The sequence below is a fragment of the Sinocyclocheilus anshuiensis genome, unplaced genomic scaffold, assembly GCF_001515605.1.
Source record: "Sinocyclocheilus anshuiensis isolate Anshui unplaced genomic scaffold, SAMN03320099.WGS_v1.1 scaffold1858, whole genome shotgun sequence".
Taxonomy (NCBI): Eukaryota; Metazoa; Chordata; class Actinopteri; order Cypriniformes; family Cyprinidae; genus Sinocyclocheilus; species Sinocyclocheilus anshuiensis.
In genome coordinates this window covers 216285-237872 of record NW_015546141.1, presented here as the reverse complement: position 1 = coordinate 237872, position 21588 = coordinate 216285, and the positions used below count along the sequence as shown (strand labels likewise).

At 34.1% G+C, this 21588-nt stretch overlaps 1 protein-coding gene across 1 annotated transcript in view; it reads right to left on the bottom strand.

Moving 5' to 3' along the window:
- LOC107701195 (peroxisome proliferator-activated receptor alpha-like) overlaps positions 1-21588 on the bottom strand; it is a 51819-nt gene that overhangs the window by 8959 nt on the left and 21272 nt on the right. The window contains exons 2-5 of the mRNA XM_016503157.1: positions 16625-16870; positions 14372-14517; positions 8395-8533; positions 1634-1833 (exon numbers count right to left, since the gene is read on the bottom strand). Coding sequence (XP_016358643.1) covers positions 1634-1833; positions 8395-8533; positions 14372-14517; positions 16625-16832 — 693 coding nt within the window. The 5' untranslated portion in view covers positions 16833-16870. The remainder of the gene's footprint in view (positions 1-1633; positions 1834-8394; positions 8534-14371; positions 14518-16624; positions 16871-21588) is intronic.

The following is a 21588-nucleotide window of genomic DNA, read 5'->3' as shown; positions in this document are numbered from 1 at the left end:
TCCGTCCATGTTTTCTGCATCGCGGAAATCATAGGGCCCTACTAATGTAGCAAACAAATATGATAAGCTCATTGTGAGAGTAAAAGACGAGGACATTGTTGTTTATTTACTTAGCATTGAGTCTCTCCAACTAGGTGACAACGTAGCGTTAAATCACCATTCAACAGACTCAAGCCACCACCGCACTGCCATCTATTGGACTGCAGAAAGATACTAACTTTTCAATCTGCTACGTTACAGACTGTACTGACAAACTATGCTGGCACCGTGTCTGTGCCGCAATAGGACACGAAAAAGCAACCGTTGAAAATCATTTGAACTTTGTGTCAGCACGTCATAAACGGAACGAGGCGAGGCATCAGTTTACTGCATCCAGTGTAGACAACATCACTGATTATAATGGGTTCTATTCTACACCGAACGTGAGCGGCGCAGCGCGACAATATAGAATAGAAATTCTATTGTATTTTGTCAAGCTGCGTGATGTGATGTGACCGATGTGATAAGCATGAGTTCTGGGCCGCAGCGCGGCCGTTATAAACACCAGCATTGACTGAGTGGCCGCGATCAGCTCCGGTGGCCGTAACACAGGCTTTAGTGCGCCGCAGACGCGTGCCGTGATGCGCAGATCAGCTCTAGTCTCTAACGTCACTGAATCTGCTGTTAAAAATTAACCATCCATTCATCATATCATCACGCAAAACTAAGAATTAGAATCATTGTAATGTGACGATCAAATATAGGTGCGGGTGGGTGGCGGGTGGATAATTTGAAGTAGCGGACTCGGGTAAAGTTTGAGCTCATCCGCGCATCTCTACACTACGCTGAACTGGGTTCGCCAGTAGCAAACAATGGAATGCGGACAAACTAAGTAATTACACCATTCAGAAACATTTAATCTGCGTTATATGTTCTGTAAAAAAAATGTTAATATTGGCGGCATATTCACAGATACAGATATATCTGCGACAGGCTCATATCGGCCGATGATATCGGCAAAACGATATATCGGTCAGGCTCTAATAAATACATGTAAATATTTTCAAAATATATACTCTGTGTGTATTTATACATAATAAATATACACAGTACACACACATATATTATGTAAACAAAAACTTTTATTTTGGATGTGATTAATCGCGATTAATCGTTTGACATTTACAAACCCCAGTTTGGGAAACCCTGATGTAATATAATGTTTAATGCACTTCATGTGGTTAATTACAAGGAACTGAATATGTTTTCTTTCTCTTGGTATATTTTTATCAATATAATACAAGTTTATCCTATTTAAATCAATGTGATGAACAAGTTAGGTCAAAAGTAATCTAAAAGTAATCCAAAATTAGTCTAAACATATTACCTAAAATGTGTAATGTAATGGATTATGTGATTTGTGATTAGGCTTGACGTGATGCCTGAAAACTTAAAAGAGATTCAAAATGTTCTAGATTCAAAATGCTGCTAAGGTGTTCTGAGTGGTTACTAGGGCTTTACTAAGGTGTTCTTGGTTGTAGCTAGGGTGTTGCTAAGTTGTTGCAAGTATGTTGCAGCAATTATAGACAAAATAGATCCAGAAAAAGACACACATCAGCTCTAATACATGAAGCACATGGCTGGATGCTCTTACCGGCGTGCTTGCCTTGCCCGTCAGGATGGTCCTTGCTTTGGATTTGTTCATGTTGAAGTTCTTCAGGTAGGCCTCGTAGATCTGCTTGGCCAGGGTTTTCTGATCGGCCAGTTGCGGGTCCTCGACCTCTCGTTCCCCCGTTAGGATCTCCGCCTTCAACCTCAGCTTCTCCGACTGTGGCATTCGCCCAAAGCGGATGGCTGTTCGCAGGATACAAACAAGAACCTCAACTTAGAGAATACAACCAAACGAATGTCCCATGTAAGACATATAATTATGGCTGCTCACCTAATAGTCAACTAAACATTAGTCACACAAATTAAGATATTTTTGATGAAATCCGAAAGCTTTCTGACCCTCCATAGACAGCAACACAACTACCACATTCATTCATGTTCAATCATGGTACTCTCGATAAGGGCGGCGGACTGACCCGAAAGAAGAAATTGTTAAATAAAGTTATTTTTTGTTTTCTTTTCGCACAAAAAGTATTCTCGTAGCTTTATTACATTACAGTTGAACCACTGATGTCACATGGACTATTTTATCAAAGTCCTTACTACCTTTCTGGGCCTTGAACGTGGTAGTTGCGTTGCTGTCTATGCAGGGTCAGAAAGCTCTCGGATTTCATCAAAAACATCTTAATTTGTGTTCCGAAGATGAACAAATGTCTTTTTTTTTAAGTTATTATTTTTGGGATTTTTATGCATTTAACTTTTTTATTGAGATACGAAAGTAGAGAGACAACAGAAAAGTGGGATCAGCAAAGGACCTCGAGATGGGAATCAAACTCGGGTCACCATGAGCGCAGTTACGCTATGTGTTGACACACTAACCACGAGGCTATCGGCGCTGACAATGAACGAATGTCTTACTGGTTTGGAACGACAGCGTGAGCAATTAATGACATTTTTGGGTGAACTATCCTATTTAGACCTGGCTATACTTCTGTTCTGCCTCGTGCACAGCCGCATCCAACTATACTCAACCGCGGATGAGTGTGAATAGATGAGTTCGACACATGCGCAGTACCAGCTAGTAGACTCATTCTGTCTCAACATTCACCTTGCGCCTGCACTATTGTATGCGGCTTTAGTCGACTGAAATTTTATTAGTCGATGAGTCGCAGAAATAAAAAAGTCTGTGTTCATGGCGGACAGATCGTTAACGGCTGGTCTTTGAGGTAATTACTTTATATCGTGCAGGAAATCAAAACGCTCGCCGGTCATTCATCGACCAAAAATATTGCATAACATTTGATTGTGAAACATAAGCAGTAGCAGCTTTACACGGCTGCTCACTCTAACATTAATATAGATATACAGTATGTGCACTATAAACGCATGTCCGAGTGTTAGTGCAAAGTGTGGAAGCTATTAGCATGCTTACTGCAGGATATGGAGGCGCCGGCGCAAATACTGGCATTTTTTCCTGATAAACAACTTAAAATACGACGTCATTTTTGCTCATACAGATAAGAGTAATACATCATTCGAAGGGGAATCTCCTCAACCACCACCAATGTGCCACATCCACCTGGATAATAATTTATTTATTTAACAATTCTTCTCCCCCGAGTTACGTCTTCCGCCATTTTTGAGAGTACCCATGAGCATAATCGACGTAATCAGCGTTGTTTACGTTTGGGGGAGAAAGCGCGTGCATGAACATAATCTGCATGGGGGAGAAGAATTGTTAAAAAAATTATGTTATTTTTGTTTTCTTTGCGCTCAAAAAGTATTCTCGTAGCTTCGCAAAACTGAAGTTGAGCCACTGATGTCACACAGACTGTTTTACCGATGTCCTTATTATGTCTCTGGACCTGGGAACATTGCAGTTGCATTGCTGTCTATGCAGGGTCTGAGAGCTCTCGGATTCCATCAAAAATATCTTAATTTGTGTTCCGAAGATGAACGAAGGTCTTACGGGTTTGGAACGACATGAGGGTGAGTAATAAATGACAGAATTTTCATTTTTGGGTGAACTATCCCTTTAAGTAATTAAATTAATATAAACATGCAATTAGTCGACTAATGGCTTAAAAGAGCCATGCAATTAGTCGACTAGAAGAATTTTTAGTCGGGGGCAGCCCTACTTATAATGCTGCGGCCTCTGTAGGAAGCTCTCTATATTTTGGAACGAAACCGATATCTGAAGTTTCTCCAGTGATATGCTGATAAAATTTGGCGTGATCATTCGTGGTTAGTTCTTGAGAGCCTTCCAAGAGTTCAAATCACATAAAAGTTAATCTCTGCTACTAACAACCTGCTGTGTGACTTACTTGGCATGACGTTCAACGTGCTTTTGTTCAATATCCCTATTGTTAGTTTGATGCAAGTGTGGATAACATAAAAGTGGACTGTAAGCTGTGTCTGTAAACCTTCACTCTGAGGATTCTCTTGCAAAACAACCACACGCGCTGCTGATCATGGATGATTAATATTTGCTGAAATCCAAGGCCATTATTTACAGATTTTGTCAGATCAGGATGTCTGGTGCCTTAGAAACTTGCCCAGAGGAATTGAGTAACATGAGTTTCAATCTGGACCGTGTTCAAATGCAGTTTTATGGTGTCATTGGACAGGCAGAGCAGCGGTAGGTATTATGGAGTCGAACATTGTTTCAGCATTTCAGAAACTAGATTTATTTAAAACAAAACCAGCGACACTTGTCAAGTGGAGACATCAAACTATTCAGAGAATGGAATTGAAAAAACTATATACTATTTATTTCACCAATACAAAGAAACTTTGTATTTATTTTTCCATTCCATTCTCTGAATAGTTAGATTTTTCCACTTAACAAGTGTTGCTGGTTTTGTTTTAAATAAATACTTTTGATTTCTCCTTCCATGCACACTGTTGATCGTGTGAAGCTGCTCCAGAATAAATACACAACATATCACAAACTAGATTTAACCAGTGGTGCCAATGCAAAACTATCTTTTATGATGCTGAAGAGTTGCTCTAAATGATTTTATGTGGTTGCTAGTGTGTTTTGGATAGTTGCTTAGGTCTCTACTGTAAGTAGTATATGGTGCATGCAAATGTAGACATCTTTAAAACCTGAATACAATCCTAATGCAGACGCCATAATCTCCAACAGCTAATAAGCTTACAGTCCCAGCCTGCAAACCTCCACTGCATGACACACAAATGCATGTTTCGAAAACACTTTTGCATGCACACGCATACATGTTGAAACTAATCTCCACGAATATGTATTGTTATGGCACATTAAGATCACAGTTCAAAACTTTTCCACATTACATGACCAATTCAGAACACTGTCAGACTTTCTTGCTTTTTTTTCAATATGTCGCATAACATGTTTTTTATGAGATTTTATGAGTTTTTAACTTGTTAAAAAAAGAGTCCAGCAACAGGATTGTTGTTATGTTGAACATGAACACAAAAACTACACAGTACAAAGCGAAATAGAAAAAAGCCAATTTTTTGGGGCTTGCAAGGTGTAAAATAGGTCAAAAGGTAGAAAGAAGTCTCTTCTGCTTACCAAAGCTGCATTTATTTGATTAAAAATACAGTACAAACAGCAATAATGTGAAATATTATTACAATTTAAAATAACTTTTCTACTTGAATATATTGTAAAATGTAATTTATTCCTGTGTTAAAAGCTGAATTTTCAGCATCTTTACTCCAGTCTTCAGTGTCACATGATCCTTCAGAAATCATAATAATATGCTGATTTGAAGCTTAAGAAACATTTCTTATTATTATTATATGTTGAAAACACTTGTGTACAATTTTTTTTCAGGATTCTTTGATGAATATAAAGTTCAAGCACAGCATTTATTTGAAATAGAAATCTTATGTAACATTTTATATGCCCCTTTTGATCAATTTAATGCAAAAAAAGGTTTATGCAACAGGATGAAGGGAGTGGCGAGGGTCGCTGGTTTTAACTTTCACTGGGATGAGCAAGTCTGAAGCAGATGCCTATTCTAAAGCAAGCATATGTGTTTATATCATCTTACGATGTGTGTCAACCTGAAAGATAAACCGCTTTAATAAAGAAAAGAATGGAACAACCAATCCCTGTTTATTTAGTAACACAAGTCTCTTTTCCAACACAATTTATATATGACTATTTCTATCAAAACAACCAAAGACACCATAAAACTTGCTAATTTTAGCAGCTAACCTACATCGCTTTGAGGAATGTTTTCAAGTGTCCACAGTTCAGATTTCAGACTTCGACCATAGCTCGATTTCAGCACATGCCTTCGCTGGTCATAAAGCCTGCATATGATGAGTGCTTCAGCAGGGCTGGACGTGTTAGCGGCCCTAATAAATGATGACCTTTGACTCCAGACTGAAAACAGTGAAGAGGTCATCGCAGGAAGTCAATGCACTGATATCTCAAGGACAAACGCTCTCACGTTAGCTCATTTAGTCAAAGATTATCCAGAACGTTGCTGCAACATCAACCCATACATACACTGTTATATTTTCAGTGCAGTATAGGTGTATCTATATATTTTCTGTCTCTGAATTGAGCTTTAATAAGCAAATAATGGTCATGTGTTGTCAAACTACAAATTTGACAAATCCCCATAAAAGTAGCTCATACTACAAATGTGCTATTTTCAAGACATCTAACGCCAAACAACAATTTTTGTGAGGAACGGACTGAAATGTAAATTTTGCAATTCCTCAAAAAGTTGTTTAGATGGACAGTATTTATTTTGGACCTTGCTACAACGCTTGAAGAATTTAGCCCTATTTGGATGGTAATTTCTCATAGGGAGAGTGTAAAAATAAAATAAAACTCATGCATTCGCATGGCATTTAATTCATGGTGAAGAAGCAGTAAACAAAATTTCTGTTATTGCTTAGACAAATAATAAGTTCATATTAAATGTAATAATAGGAAATACCATCCTATTTATTATTTAATTATTTAAATATCCTATTTATAGTTTAAATGGCTTTCTAACTTGCATTTTATCTCTCAAAATGTCATTTTAAAAATGTGTACATTACATAAGCATACTATTATTTACATAAAGTAAACTCATGACTCGACTACTAATCAGGGTTATTGTTGTTAACTAAAACTAAAACCATAAAAAACATTTTCACTACTTGAAACAAAATAAATGTTAACTGAAATAAAATAAAATTGACAATAACTTATTCTATTTCAGCTGTTTGTCAAAGCATTATTTCTCATTTTCATTTGAACTTCAAGTACTACATTACTAAACATTACTACAACTGAAATCAATTTAATAAGAATCTAGACAAAAAATAACAGACATGACAAAAGCACAAAACAAAATTACTAAATCTTCAACTAAAATTAAAGTGAAAACAGAAAATATAAAAATTTAATTAAATTACAAATACCAATAAAATTATAATAGTATCTCAGTGATACTAAAATAACACTGTAACTGCAATAACACTGATTAGTTGTGCAAACCCTAATATAAAATGTAAATAGAAAAATATTATTAATACCATAAATAAATATATAATTGCAAAAAAAAATATACAATATTTGTTAAAACTATAATAATGTCCAACTTCACATTATTTGTAAACAGTTTCCAGCATTTCACTAATAAGTGTCCATATTTAAAATATGTGCACATTACCATGAAGTGCAACAGTTCGCAGTGATCTATGTAACGACTTTAGATATATAGATTAGATATATAGATATAGATCCGTTCCCATAAACTGAGAGAAGTGGATTAAATTACCAAATGACCTTAGTGTTTGTCAAAATAAATAAATGTATAAATGAAATCACTGACTTACGGTGGCCGAGAAGTGCTAAACAAATCACAATTCTGAAAACAAAATAACAAATTACAAATGCAAATGCAAGTCTAAAAAACAAAATAACAATTCAGAAAGCACAACAACAATTCAGAAAACATTGTAACAAGTCAGAAAACACGATGACAAATTCGAAAACAAAATAAGTCAGAAAACACAACAACAAATCCGAAAACAAATTAACAAGTCAGAAAACACAACGACAAATCAGACAAACCGGAAAAGGTAGGTATAGTTTGAGACAGCGCCATTGGTTTGGAAAAATCCTGCTATTTTCATTTAGTGTAAATAGAATCCATTGCAAATACGAGATTGAAAAGGGAGGAAAAAAAAGTTCGGCAAAAGGTGGGATCGAACCCGGGGCGATCGCGTCAAAAAGCAAAGGGCACACACTTATCCATCTGCGCCACTGGAGCTGATGATTCACAGCCACTTTTAACTAAATGTAAATAGACACCCCGTATTTTTTATTCCATAGTAAGGGCAATTCATACAATACATTTAAACTGAGCTACTTTAATACCATTTCCGAACTTTCTACCACGACTCTGCTGTTCTTCGGCTGGTTACTCCCTGTATACGTTGATTGACAGATGTCTCGTCCAGTCAGCGGTGAGTAATCCCAAACCAATGGCGCTGTCTCAAACTATACTTACCTCTTCCGGTTTGTCTGATTTGTCGCTGTGTTTTCTGACTTGTTATTTTGTTTTCGAATTTGTCATTGTGTTTTCTGACTTGTTATAATGTTTTCTGAATCGCTGTTATGCTTTCTGAATTGTTATTTTGTTTTTTAGACTTGCATTTGCGTTTGTAATTTGTTATTTTGTTTTCAGAATTGTGATTTGTTTAGCACTTCTCAGCCACCGTACTGACTAGCCTTTGCAAATGTTGAAATTAGATGAAAAACAATGGAATGAGCATCAGAAGTGGGCTTTTGTTGGTCACACTCACCATTGTGGGACATGCCCACCGACAGGCACTTCTGAAAGCGACAGTATTGGCACTTGTTTCGGTTCTTCTTTTGGATCTTACAGCGTCGTTCACATTTATCGTACTCCAGCTTGAGGCGAATGGTCCGGCGGAAGAAACCCTACAAGACGGAGAAACAGAACTCTGTTTGAGTTCATTCTGAAAAACCAGAATAGCACGCATTCCTACAAGCATTCCCAGACCAACCAGATCAATGTAAGGTCAACGCTAGCTTTAAATATCGGTTTCGTTCTGTACTGTACCCCATAAAGACAACTCCTTCTATTTTGAGTTCATATCTCGCTATTAAACGGGCCAGAAATTCATGTACACAATCTAAACCAGGTGCTTCTGGAAATAGCTTGGCAGCACATTCGCAGGCTGTGTTTGTCCTCATTTGTCCTTGGATCCGTCGGGGTTTCCTCTCTTAGAAACAGCTTCTGGTGACAGAGATTCAAAATAGGAACGAGGCTGACAATCTGACCCATGCTTAACATTAGGAGTGAACGGCCTGATCAAAACCTTATATAATGGAAATTATATGCATGGAAGTATAGTCATTCTTGCTGGAGAAGCATCATATTTTTTTATATATTAAATAACCATGTTGCTATACCTATTTTTACATAATGCAGTTCATTTAATATTTTACAAATGGAAAGTACTAAAATTATTATTGCTTTAATAGGTTTTAAATGTTTATTTAAATTAATTTAAAGTTAAATGAATGCAAATTAAATTAAATTAAATTTAAATTAATTTAAATAAACATTTAACATGTTCTTTACTTGTTTTGTTTTTGTGTTTTCTGATGCTCTTACATGTAAATATAGTAAATATATCAACACAAAATATGCTTTTAAATTAAACGACATTTATGTTATGTTTATATTATATTACATTAGACGTTTAAAATGTTACAAAATTTCAAATAAATGCTGTTCTTTTGAACGTTCTATTCATCAAAGAATCCTGAAAAATAAAATGTATCATGGTAATAAAATTTATTCAAAAAAATAGGAAGCAGCACAACTGTTTTCAACATTGATAATAATTAAAAATGCTTCTTGAGCAGCAAATCAGCATATTAGAATGATTTCTGAAGGATCATGTGACACTGAAGACTGGAGTAATGATGCTTAAAATTCAGCTTTGATCACAGGAAGAAATTATATTAATTATATATTTTAACACATTCGAATAGAAGACTAGAATAGAAGAAGTTCATTTTAATTCGAATAATGGCCCGGTTTCACAGACAGGGCTCAGACTAAGCCAGGATTAGGTCATAGTTCAATTAGGACATTTAAGTAATTTTGATTAACATGCCTTAGAAAAAACATCACTGGTGTGCATCTTGAGACCAAACAAAGGCACTGATATGTTTTAAGATCAGTCAGTGCAAGTTTCTTTCAGTTGAAACAGCTCAGAATCACACTTTAGTCTGGGACTAGGCTTAAGCCTTGTCTGTGAAACTGGGGGAATAATTCATAATTTTCATAGTATTTTTATAGTATTTTTGATCAATTGAATGCAGCCTTGGTGAACAAAAACACAAAAATATCTTACCAACCATTACCAAAAAAAAACAGCATTTATATTCAAACTTATTTGACGATGAACCGCTGCTGAAAGCCATAAACTCCATCTTAACATCAGAGCATTATTTCCTGGAAAGAATAAACAGTTCCTGAGGTCATAAATGCATCCAAAGCATGAAATCGAGCGTCTTGCACAATCTGGCGAAGTCCTGAAGACGACCAGCGGTCTGCCAGCAGAGCAGAGGTTTAAGTGCAGGCTGGCAAGAAGGGACGGGGCTGTAAAAACTAATCGCTCTTGCTTCACTCATATTGAGCCATTTCGTCCCTAGAAACACTGCGGTTTCGAAAGGGAGATTAGATGGGGAGATACGGAGGGAGACGGAGAGGCACCAGGGACAGGAGGAAGAGGAGGAGAGGTCGAGAGTGTCCAAAACATGACTGAGCAGATGGAGACGCAGACGAGTCAGGTATTAGGAAATGGACAGTCAGGGCTCAAGATTCTGATTCCAAAAGCTATTTTTGATGTAAAGCACATCAATTAAATTCTACATTAATATTAAGGATGGGAATCTTTAGGCACCTGACGATTTGATTCGATCTGATTCTGGAGTCACGATCTGATTCCCAAACAATTCTTGATTTAAATGAATGAATCTGTTCAACTACTTTAACAATACACTGTAAAAAAAAATCGGTGACATTTACGGTAAAATACCGGCAGCTGTGGTTGCCAGAACTTCAAAGTAAAAAATATGGTAGCAACATTTTAGGTTTTACAGACTTCACTTAAATTCACAATAAAATACCATATTTCATTAACTGATGTAATGTTAATAAACCAACATATTGAAGTACTAATATCTGTTTTGAACCATTGTAATGCACTGATAACCACCAAAAACTGGTGGTGATGAGAAAGTCACATGATGAACCAAAGCTAATCACAAACAGCTTTTCTATGAGCTGAGGAGGACAATACTTATATATAGAAGGTGCACAGTCTCATTCACAAAAACACTAAACACCATCATGGTGACACACAGAATACTGAAATAATGCAAAAACATTGATTCAACAACATTAGATGTAAGATTAAACCCTAATGTACACAACTGATAAGAAAAAATTAAGAAGAAACATGTTATTTCAACAAACAAAAAAAAAACATCAAATATGAAGTGTCATGCAGGGAATTCTGATTCTAATATGTTTACGGTGTCTTAACACCACAGTGACACAATTCTGGGAGTGTCAATTTACGTTTTTTCACTGTAAATTATACAATGACTTTTTCTTTTTCACTTCCAAAAAACGTATTTTTAACAGTATTTTACTGTGAAATCACATTAAATGTAATTACATTTATTCACCGAATATAGTATGGAAACTTACTGTTAAGCAGTTAACAGGTTTTTACTGTAACATTTTTACAGTCTTTTACTGTTAAATCACAATCATTTTTTACAGTGTAGAACCGCCACGGGGTAAATTTTACCCGTGGCTGTTTTTAAAACGCACATAAAAGATTAAAAAAAAAACATTCAAGTCTCCCAGTCACTGACTTTCACTAAAATTGTGTGATTTACAATCCCCTGTTGTTAAAAACTGTTTAGATAAAACCAGATCAAAAAACGAGGCATTTATACCTATAAGTGCCAGCGCGGGTCAAATTTACCCGCTATATAATGCCTGTTTGTTCGTGCTGTCATTTTCGTGCCGCTTATGTTTTAACATAGTACATTGCTAGGCAACGCCTTTCACTCACTCACTCGCGGTTATCAGTTTCATAAATAAAGACAAAATGAGTAAAAGAAGGCGATTTATGAATGCTGAAGAGGTATAAGAAGCACTAAATGCCATGAGCGATGGAGAGTCTGATGGTGGGGAGATAAGTAAAGCGTCCTGACGGCGATCAATATATCATATTTAGACGCTTTATCCTAATGTTACTCATAATTGTTCAAAATTTTGATTAATTATTAAATTTTTGTTTTGCCATTTCTATCGTTTATTGTTCGCTTCTGTGTTGCTATTTATTCTAGTCTGCCTGTTTCCTGAAGAAAAAAAATCCGACCTAATTAATTAGGTGGAACTGTGCGCTTGAATTTGTCATCGTATCATCCTATGCAATGTGGTGAATTATTATTGCTTATTATTGTCTATAGGCTATTTTAGTAATTTAAATAGCATGGGTTATCTTAATATATTGATTAATGACATTGTATTATAATAGCCTATTACACCACCCAAATATGTATTTACTTCCTTCTAATTCTCGTTCTCAGTGCGTGGGTAAAATTTACCCGCTGGCGCTTTTAGGTATACAGCGACCCCTGGCGGTTCTAGTGTTAAATATGTAATTTATACAATTTTATTTAATTACATAGTCAATTATAAGCGCTTTTAAAAAAAATTCTGATTAATAATAATTACTGTAATTGTTTTAAATTAGCAATTTTCTAAATAGCTTCAAAACATAGGCTAAATAATTACAGTAAATATTTAATAAAATATTTAATTGATACCATTTTTATTTAATTACTTATTTAAATAGAGGTACTTTCAAAAAAAATTACAAATGAATAATAATTACTGTAATTGTTTTGATTATAACATTTTCTAAATACAGCTACAAAACACGGGCTACAAGCAAAAAGTAAATAAAGAAAAACAAAGAGACATACTACAAGCAATAAACAAAGAGTGCCGTATTTTTTTAGGCCGCTTTAAGTATCTGAAAGTTTCTAGTACTTATTTAATTATAAGTACTTTATAAAATATTTAAATATTTAATATATTTAATTAAATGTTTCATTTATACCATTTTTATTTAATTACAAGTACGTTTTAGCAAAAACAATTACAGTAATTATTATTAATTTGTAATTAAGTAAGTTTCAAATATACAGTAGTTTCAAAACATAGGCTAAATATTTCAATATTTAATTATACCATTTTTATATAATTATTTAATTCTAAGCACTTTTCTTGAATAATTACAAATACGATCTTTATTGTTTTTATATAAGCCATTTTATAAATACAGCTCCAAAACAAAGACTACAAGCAAATAGTCAGTAATAAAGAAGCATATTGCCAGCAATAAACAAAGAGTGCATTGCATCTCTAAGTGCTGAAAGATTCTAGACAAGCGCACTGAAGGACTTTTCTGTTTTTCTAAGCATTATTGCACACGGCTGTATTTAACTCTTCTGGAGCGTGTTGCCCTCTGCAGCCGTGGCCTGTGACTCGGCTCAAGCAGTCCCATAACTCACAGCCGGACGGGGCGAGGACGCACCTGTCGCCCGTGTTTGAACATCAAGGTCAAGGCCTACTGTAAGTCGGGTGGCAAGTGAATAAATAGCTTCCAATGATACTTTATGAGCAGCGAGCATTTGAAAATCGAATCAATTTGCAAGTGAAGTGACAAAACATATACACAACAATAAATATAAAAATTTCGCAGAAATACTATAAGAGATGTAATGCAATCTTCAGTTTGATCAACAATAACAAAAAAAAAAAATAGTAATACAAATAAAAAGTAATTGTTGCTGTTAAAATAAATAATAATTGTTGTTATAATAAATACATAATAGCAGTAACTATTATTATTATTATTGTACATATAAAGTTTTGATTGATGTAGTCTAATGATTATTTAACACAAAATAAATAAATCAAAACTAAAACATCAGTTCTGCATCAGGTAAATATTCTGCCAATGTATTAAAACATCCCACTATGCTATAACTGATTTTTAATAATAATAATAACTGTTATTATAAACTATTATTTTCATTATTATTGTGCATGTTAAGTTGGATTTAGTCTAACGATTATCAAAAATGTAATTATTATATAATTATAATTACATGAATTATTATATAATTGTTTAATTTATGTAGTCTAATGATTATTTATTTTACACTTTAAAATACATCAAAATGCATTAATTCTCCCAGACAATATAATGGTCTGTCTGGCCTTTGAGTTCATAAAGCACATAGACATTAAAGCAAAAGCAAACACACTGTGGTAAGAACGCAGCCAGTGTTTTTGGTGCTCATCTAACAACAATATTATGACTAATGTGCGCAGTCAACAGATGTTCCTCTAGACGCAGATATGAGGGCAAAACATCCTCAGTGTCCTCAATGAGACCAGTGTGTGTGTGTGTGTCCTGGGGCTTTGACAGGCCAGCAGTGTGTGTGAGAGATAATATACAGAAACTCTTCAGTCTAATGCCTCTATACTTCATACATTATACACATATTTTACAGTAACATTCACAGAAATGTTATCTTCTACTGTAAACCTTAAAAAGTAGGCAAACGGCTGCTAAAGTGCCATTTCAGCCCGCATTCATTGTCTTTGTGAAGGCAATCATCTGCAGGACTTAAAGGGCCGGCTCTCACCTTGCAGCCCTCACACGCGTGAACCCCGTAGTGGTATCCTGACGCGCGGTCCGAACACACGCGGCACTCCAGGTTCAGAGAGGTGCAGGTGAACTCGTCCTGTCCTGCCACACCTGACGCCGGGCTGGACGCGGGAGTCAGCGCATCTGACCAAGAGAGCAAACAAAACCAAACAATGTCCTTAAACAAAACAACACAAAAAGAATTATATAATAAAATAAATGTTCATACAGTAATGATCTAGACAACACAATTAGAAAACCACTATAATAAAATGAAATAAATAATAATATGTGACCCTGGACCACAAAATAAGGGTAAATTTTTCGAAATTGAGATTTATACACCATCTGAAAGCTGAATAAATAAGCTTTCCATTGATGCATGGTTTGTTAGGACAATATTTGGCTGAGATACAACTATATGAAAATCTGGAATCTGAGGGTGCAAAAAAAATGTAAATATTGAGAAAATCGCCTTTAAAGTTGTCCAAATGAAGTTCTTAGCAATGCATATTACTAATCAAAAATTAAGTTTTGATATATTTACGGCAGGAAATTTACAAAATATCTTCATGGAACATGATCTTTACTTAATATCCTAATGATTTTTGGCATAAAAGAAAAATCAATAATTTTGACCCATATGATGTATTGTTGGCTATTGCTACAAATATACCCCAGCGACTTCAGACTGCTTTTGTGCTCCAGGGTCACATATTTGTTATTTCTTATTGTTAAAATAATAATAAATAATAATAACAACAATGATAATTATTATTATTATTGTACATATTAAGTTTTAATTTATGTAGTCTAATGGTTATTTAAAATAAAACAACATTAAAACATCAGTCATATCACCGTTATTGAAAAAAATTATATCGCGATACATATTGATATTGAATTATTGTCCAGCCCTATATCTTATTATTCAGCACTGTTATGTGTGCTGTGTGACTGTTATAAGGTGAAACAGCAGGTTAAGATTCTGAAACAAATCACATTTAGGAATATAAAGTTTGTTAACACAATTAATATGGATTCAATTGAGCTTCTAGAAATAACAACTAGGTCAGACATTCCAGAACCACAAGCCACCGATGACTAATCGGAAACCACGGAAAGGTCTAAAAGGTCAAACATGTCACAATTTGCACGTACATCAAGTCTGATAAATCTTGTGAATATCCGCTGAATGCAATGAAGAAAAACTTACATTTCCTGCCTGACAGTAAATAAATATGAAATTATTATGCAGCATAAAATGTAACTAGTGTCCACAACATTTTTATGCAATTACATGAATGCAAAAAAATCTTGTATATTATAATATTTAAAATAATTTTGAATCAGCATTCATATATCAACATCCATAAAAGACTATACATTTTGAGACATATAAAACAACACTAAAATAAAATTTCTTAATTTAATTATCAGATAAACATTCTGGTAAAATATGAAAACATGCCATTTTGCCAATATTGATTATAATTTAATAATAATAATAAAATAATAACAAGGAAGTATAAATAAATATAAATATAATAATAATAATAATAATTATAATTATAATTATTATTGTACATATTAATTTGATTGATGTACTAAAGATAAAAAACAAATAAAACAACACAAAAACATCAGTTCTGCATATTAGTTATAAGGTAAATATTATGGTAATATAGGAAAACAGCTCACTTTGCCATCATTTTAATAGTAATAATAATAATAATAATAATAAATTATTATTATTATTATTATTATAGTAATAATAATAATTATTATTATTATCAATATCTTTTATTTTGTTATAATAAATTAATAATAATAGCAGCTATTATTATTACTATTACTACTACTATTGTACATATTGCATTTTGATTGACAGTCTAATGATTATTTAATATAATAATAAAAAAAAAACAGTTCTGAATATTGAAGAAAAAAAAGTAACACTTTCTTTTGGATATTTCTTGCATACATTTTCTGTTTTTATCCTATTGGCAAATTGTTTATTTTCGTTTTTTCATGAGCATAACTCTAACAAAATTACAATGCATACAACATGTCAGCAAAGCATTCACAGCTGCATTTGCTTGCGTCTGTAGAGTATGTTTTTGGCTTTATACTGAAAAATGCAAACTATGCAATGTATGGTTGTCTCAGGTTCTTAATTCTCATAATGCGCAGAGGAAAGGTGTCTTTTCTTTAAAGGTCTGCATGTATTTGAGTGGCAGTGTTTGTGTACCTAACGCAGTGGAGCTCTCCGATCCGGAGCCCAGACCTGAAGACTGGTTCTCGGTCACCTCGAAGCTGCTGAGAGCGTCCTCTTCGATGGACTGAGAGATGTCCTGAAGGTCTTCCATTCCCCCGATGAAGTCCCGGCACAGAGGACTGTCCAGCACGGAGTCGTCCAGCGGCGACGGGGGCCTGTAGTGCTTCTCCATGTCTACCATGCTGGCGGACAGTGGCAGAGCACCAATCACACATCGGCCTGTGAAGCAGAGGAGAGCAGCCACATGCAGATATTAGCAAGCTTTATTGTATATACGTACTGTAAATGTTGCATATGGTCACTGGCACATTGGCCATTTAAGGGTCATGAAACCCCCTGTTTCAGCGCTGGTTAGTTCTCACCACAATTGTGACCCTAGACCACAAAACCAGTCATAAGGGTCATTTTTTTTTAATTGAGTGTTTTTGGTGTATTCTGCAACGTTTATATAAGCCTTTTGACGGGTTGTGTCAGGAGCTGTAAAAACGGTTACATTCACTCAAGGGAATGAATCGAGTTTGTGCCGAACTCTTATTATAAAGCATAAACAAACACTCTCCTCCGATCCATGAACGTTTCTCTCAGTTAATGTACGCGGTCTCACAGTCTGTAGCATCTGTCATAGCAAATCAACACATGCTGTTGTGAATAATTAAGCGAAGCGTCTTCTCATAGGATAAGAACACGCAGTCTCATGAATAATTTAATAGACATTGACGCGTCATCGATGTACTATAGTCCTTTGCCACGTCATAATTGTGACGTCAACACGATGTAGATTTTAAACCCGGAAGATGAAAAAAGCAAAAAAGCTTCAAATTAACCAGTTGTCTCCAACAATTCAAATTAACGGATGCTAACATTGTCTTCTATATTGATTAAAAAATATTGATTATTTTTATACACTAGTTGCAGTCACACACCAGTGTCATTTTAGTATTATTTATATACTATATAGTATTTGTTAATATTTTAAATTAGCTTTTATTTTTATTTCATTTTATTTTTATTTTATTTCTCTTTCGCTTTATGTTTTATTTTAGTTCTAGTCTGAGTAATTTTAGTATCTCAACTTAAACTTATTTCTTCTGTTTGCCAAGGCAAAATTTGTGACAAAATTTTTTATTATTTTTCACACTAGTTGCAGTTATACGTCAGTGTTATTTTAGTATTATTTATATTCTATATAGTATTTGTTAATATTTTAAATTAGAGTTTATTTTTATAATAAAATTTTTTTATTTAGTTTAAGTTTTAGTAATTTGGTTATGCGCTTTTTTAAATGCATTCTTGTAAAATTAATAAACCTAATTTCTATTTCGCTATCTCACTTTTTTATTACATATTTTACATGTAGTTTGAGTAATTTTAGTATCTCAGCTTAAACTCATTTTATTTAATTTGGTTGCCAAGTCAAATGATCTCATATTCGATTAAGTTTTTAATATAATATTTATAATTATTTCAGCTTCAATTAATACAATTATGTTAGTTAACAATGACAGCATTATCATAAAACATTTTCCAAACCACTCAACATAAATCACAGTATTGTCTCATTTAATTGAGGCACAACAAATAACAGCTTGTCAGATACTAGCACTGCTAAAAGCTTTGTGTTGTCTGCCAGCCATAGCAATATTTTTTTATCAGCAGTAAATATGGTTAAGTTCACTCAAAATAGCCTTATCTTAACGTCTGCGTTGCGTCTGTGTGACACAGAGAGAAAATCAGTGCGCAAAACAAGGCTGCAGGAGCTGCGAGCTAAAGAGACAGATTTTGCGTACACTTAGTCAATATCTACGAGGCGTAGTTAAGCTTTTACTCGTAGGTGTATTTTGAGGTCATGTGAGTTTGCCTGAACTCGTGACACAATGCAAGTATATCTGAAGAGTTCATCTGAAGGTTACTAGATCACATGACTTCAGAGCGAGTTTATAAATGACACACAAACAAAAAAGCAAAGCGGTACAGTGATGGTTTCTATAATACAAGTGAACTGACTAAAGCAAACTCGTCACTATAAACTTGAAGATGTAAGTTCATAAGAATGCATGTAAAACATATGCTGGAGTACTACCTCAAAGAAGACAATATTTGGGTAAAGTATTTCATAGGCAACTCTATTAAAAGAGTAAACACAATTACATTAAGTGCATCTCAATCAAAAGAGTACATACAAGTAGACCAAATAGGCTTATACTTAGACTTTTCTGTATACTTGTTGTCAGTATATAGACCAAGCATTCTACTTAATATTTTTCTTAAGTATATCTCAATCAAAAGATTCAGTACAAGTATAGGCCAAATTTACTCAAACGTTTCTTTGTACTTGTCAGTACTAACCAAGTATACTTAGAATACCTAATAATACTAGTGTATCTTGATCAAAAGATTAAGTACAAGTACAGGTCAAATATACTAAGACTTTTCTTTATACTTGTCAGTATATTAACCAAGTATACTTAGAGTAATGCTAGTATACCTTGATCAAAAGATTCAGTACAATAGGCCAAATACTTAGAATACTTAATAATACATATCTCAATCAAAAGATCTAGTACAAGTCTAGGTCAAATATTTTCTATAAACTTGTCAGTATAATCCAAGTATACTTAGAACACATAATAATTAAAAGCACGTCTCAAAAGATTTAGTATAAGTATAGGCCAAATACACTTTTCTGTATACTTGTGAGTGTAAGACAAATTTTGAATAATAAATAGTATATCTCGAGTATTAAGTACAAATATTGGCCAAATAGACATTTCTTTATATGTGTCAGTATAAGCCAAGTATATTTAGAATATATAATGTTTTACTTAAGTACAGTCAAACCAAAAATGATTTAGACACCAGATATAATTTTTAACTTTTTTTTTACTAGCAGGTGCAGGACACTATAGTTCATTTATGTAAGTGAGGATAGCAAAATAAAGTAAACTGTGACATATTATACCCAAAATTCTTCATACAGTGGACTACCAGTAAAACTGATACAAATTTGGGACGAAAAATTATTCAGACACTTTGACCTGAGATGAAGTTGATACTGAAAGTAAACTGTCTTCTACTATAGTACAGGTCCAAGAATAAATGGTATTTCCATGGTATTTTTGGCATCTAAATACAGAGATTTAGACTAAAGGAAAATCTGAGACTGAAGGATCTGGAAGCGACAATCATGTTTGACTGACACGATCATATGTGACGATGACAAAGACAGAAACAGACAGACAGAAACTCATTCACTCAATGTCACTGAAGAGTGACCGCAAGAAAGAGGGAAAAACACTCTGAAGATGGGAAACAATGAGCCAGAGGAGAAGCAGGACAAATACAGCAGATCTTTGTGTCTGTCAGGGGTCAAAGAGGGACACAGCACTCTCAGTCAGAGACATTCAAGGTCATCCATCTACAATGAGGTCAGACATGGACCGAAATGTTACAAATATACCAAACTCATACCAACTCAGAAGAAGTAAAGGCCAAAATGTGGACAGAATCATGGCACCTAGTAATCGAAATGGATTTTACATATTTCTGTATAAAGCAGAAATTCACATGAATTTGGCAAATTTTTTCATCAATTCATCAGTATCATCATCTTTGATAATACATTTGTATTACATCATAAATTGAGAAAATTTAAACAGACAATAAAAAAAATATATATGGAAAAATAAAACTGTTCATATTGTAAAAATGTTTGTTTTTAAATTTGTTTTTCCTTTTACATTTTTAAATTGTTAAAGTTTAATGAATTCAATTGTTTAAACATGGTTTTTGATTATTCAAATGTAATTAATCTATTAAAACTGAATCCATATAAAAGGTAAAAACACAGAATTTAGCAAAAATAAAATTAAATTTGGGAAAAAATAAAACGATTTTCAGGGCCCTAAAAATATAATATTTTTTAAACTTTAAATTGTAAATTGTTATATTTTATTAGTTCAATGATTTCAATTAATTAGACACGCTTTTTAAGTAAACCATTAAATGGTTGGAATTTGGAAATTTGGAAATTTGGAAAATGGATGGAATTTGAAAAAATAAAATGAATTTCTTTGGGCCCTGAAAAACAACTTTTTAAAAAACTTTTCATAAATTATTAAATTGTATCAGTTTAATGAAGTCAATTAATTAGACTTACTTTTTAATAACTACAATTTAATGTAAAGATACAGTATACTACTTTTTTAAATTAAGTATGCAATATGCAATGCTAAATGATTCAAAATGGTACTGTGCAAACTGTGCTTTCTATTAAAACTGTGCAACAACATTGTGCAGCACTCAAGTTAAAAAAGTACATCTTTTTCTACAATTGAACATAGTTCTGTTCTATTTATACTCAAATACCACAGAGCGCTTGAACACCAGTTGCCTCCATGCATAAAAAATTTTTTTTTATCAGCCAACCAATCAGCTGCAGCAGAATAAACACTTCGCCGCTGCATGATTATGTAAGCCTTGTACAAATAAACAAAGGTCCTGTATGTAATGCGAGCTTGTTGAATGCGTGCCGCTCCATGCTCAGCACCTACTCGTCCCATGATGACAAGCCACTGAACACGCTGCATCGCCCCTAGCCAGGACACGCTGTTCCCTGCACACCCGTCTCGGCCTGAGACAGAGAGGGCGGCCAGTGGTCACAGATCGCGGGCAATACGCCAGGGCATTTCCAATGCACCCTGGCAGCCGCGGGAAGTACATGTGTACGGTGTTCAGCGAGCTGGACAGTGCAACGATATGGCATGTACAGTTCTCCAGGGGCTATTCTCAATCAGTGGATGCTCTCAAAACATTTCTGTGTCACTTATTTTCATCTAGCATTTTAGTTTATATTTTCCTAATGTCCACTTATCGATTACGAGACTATCAGATGATAACCGTTTATGCTCGGATAATTAATAGAAGTGTAAGCTTCTCCT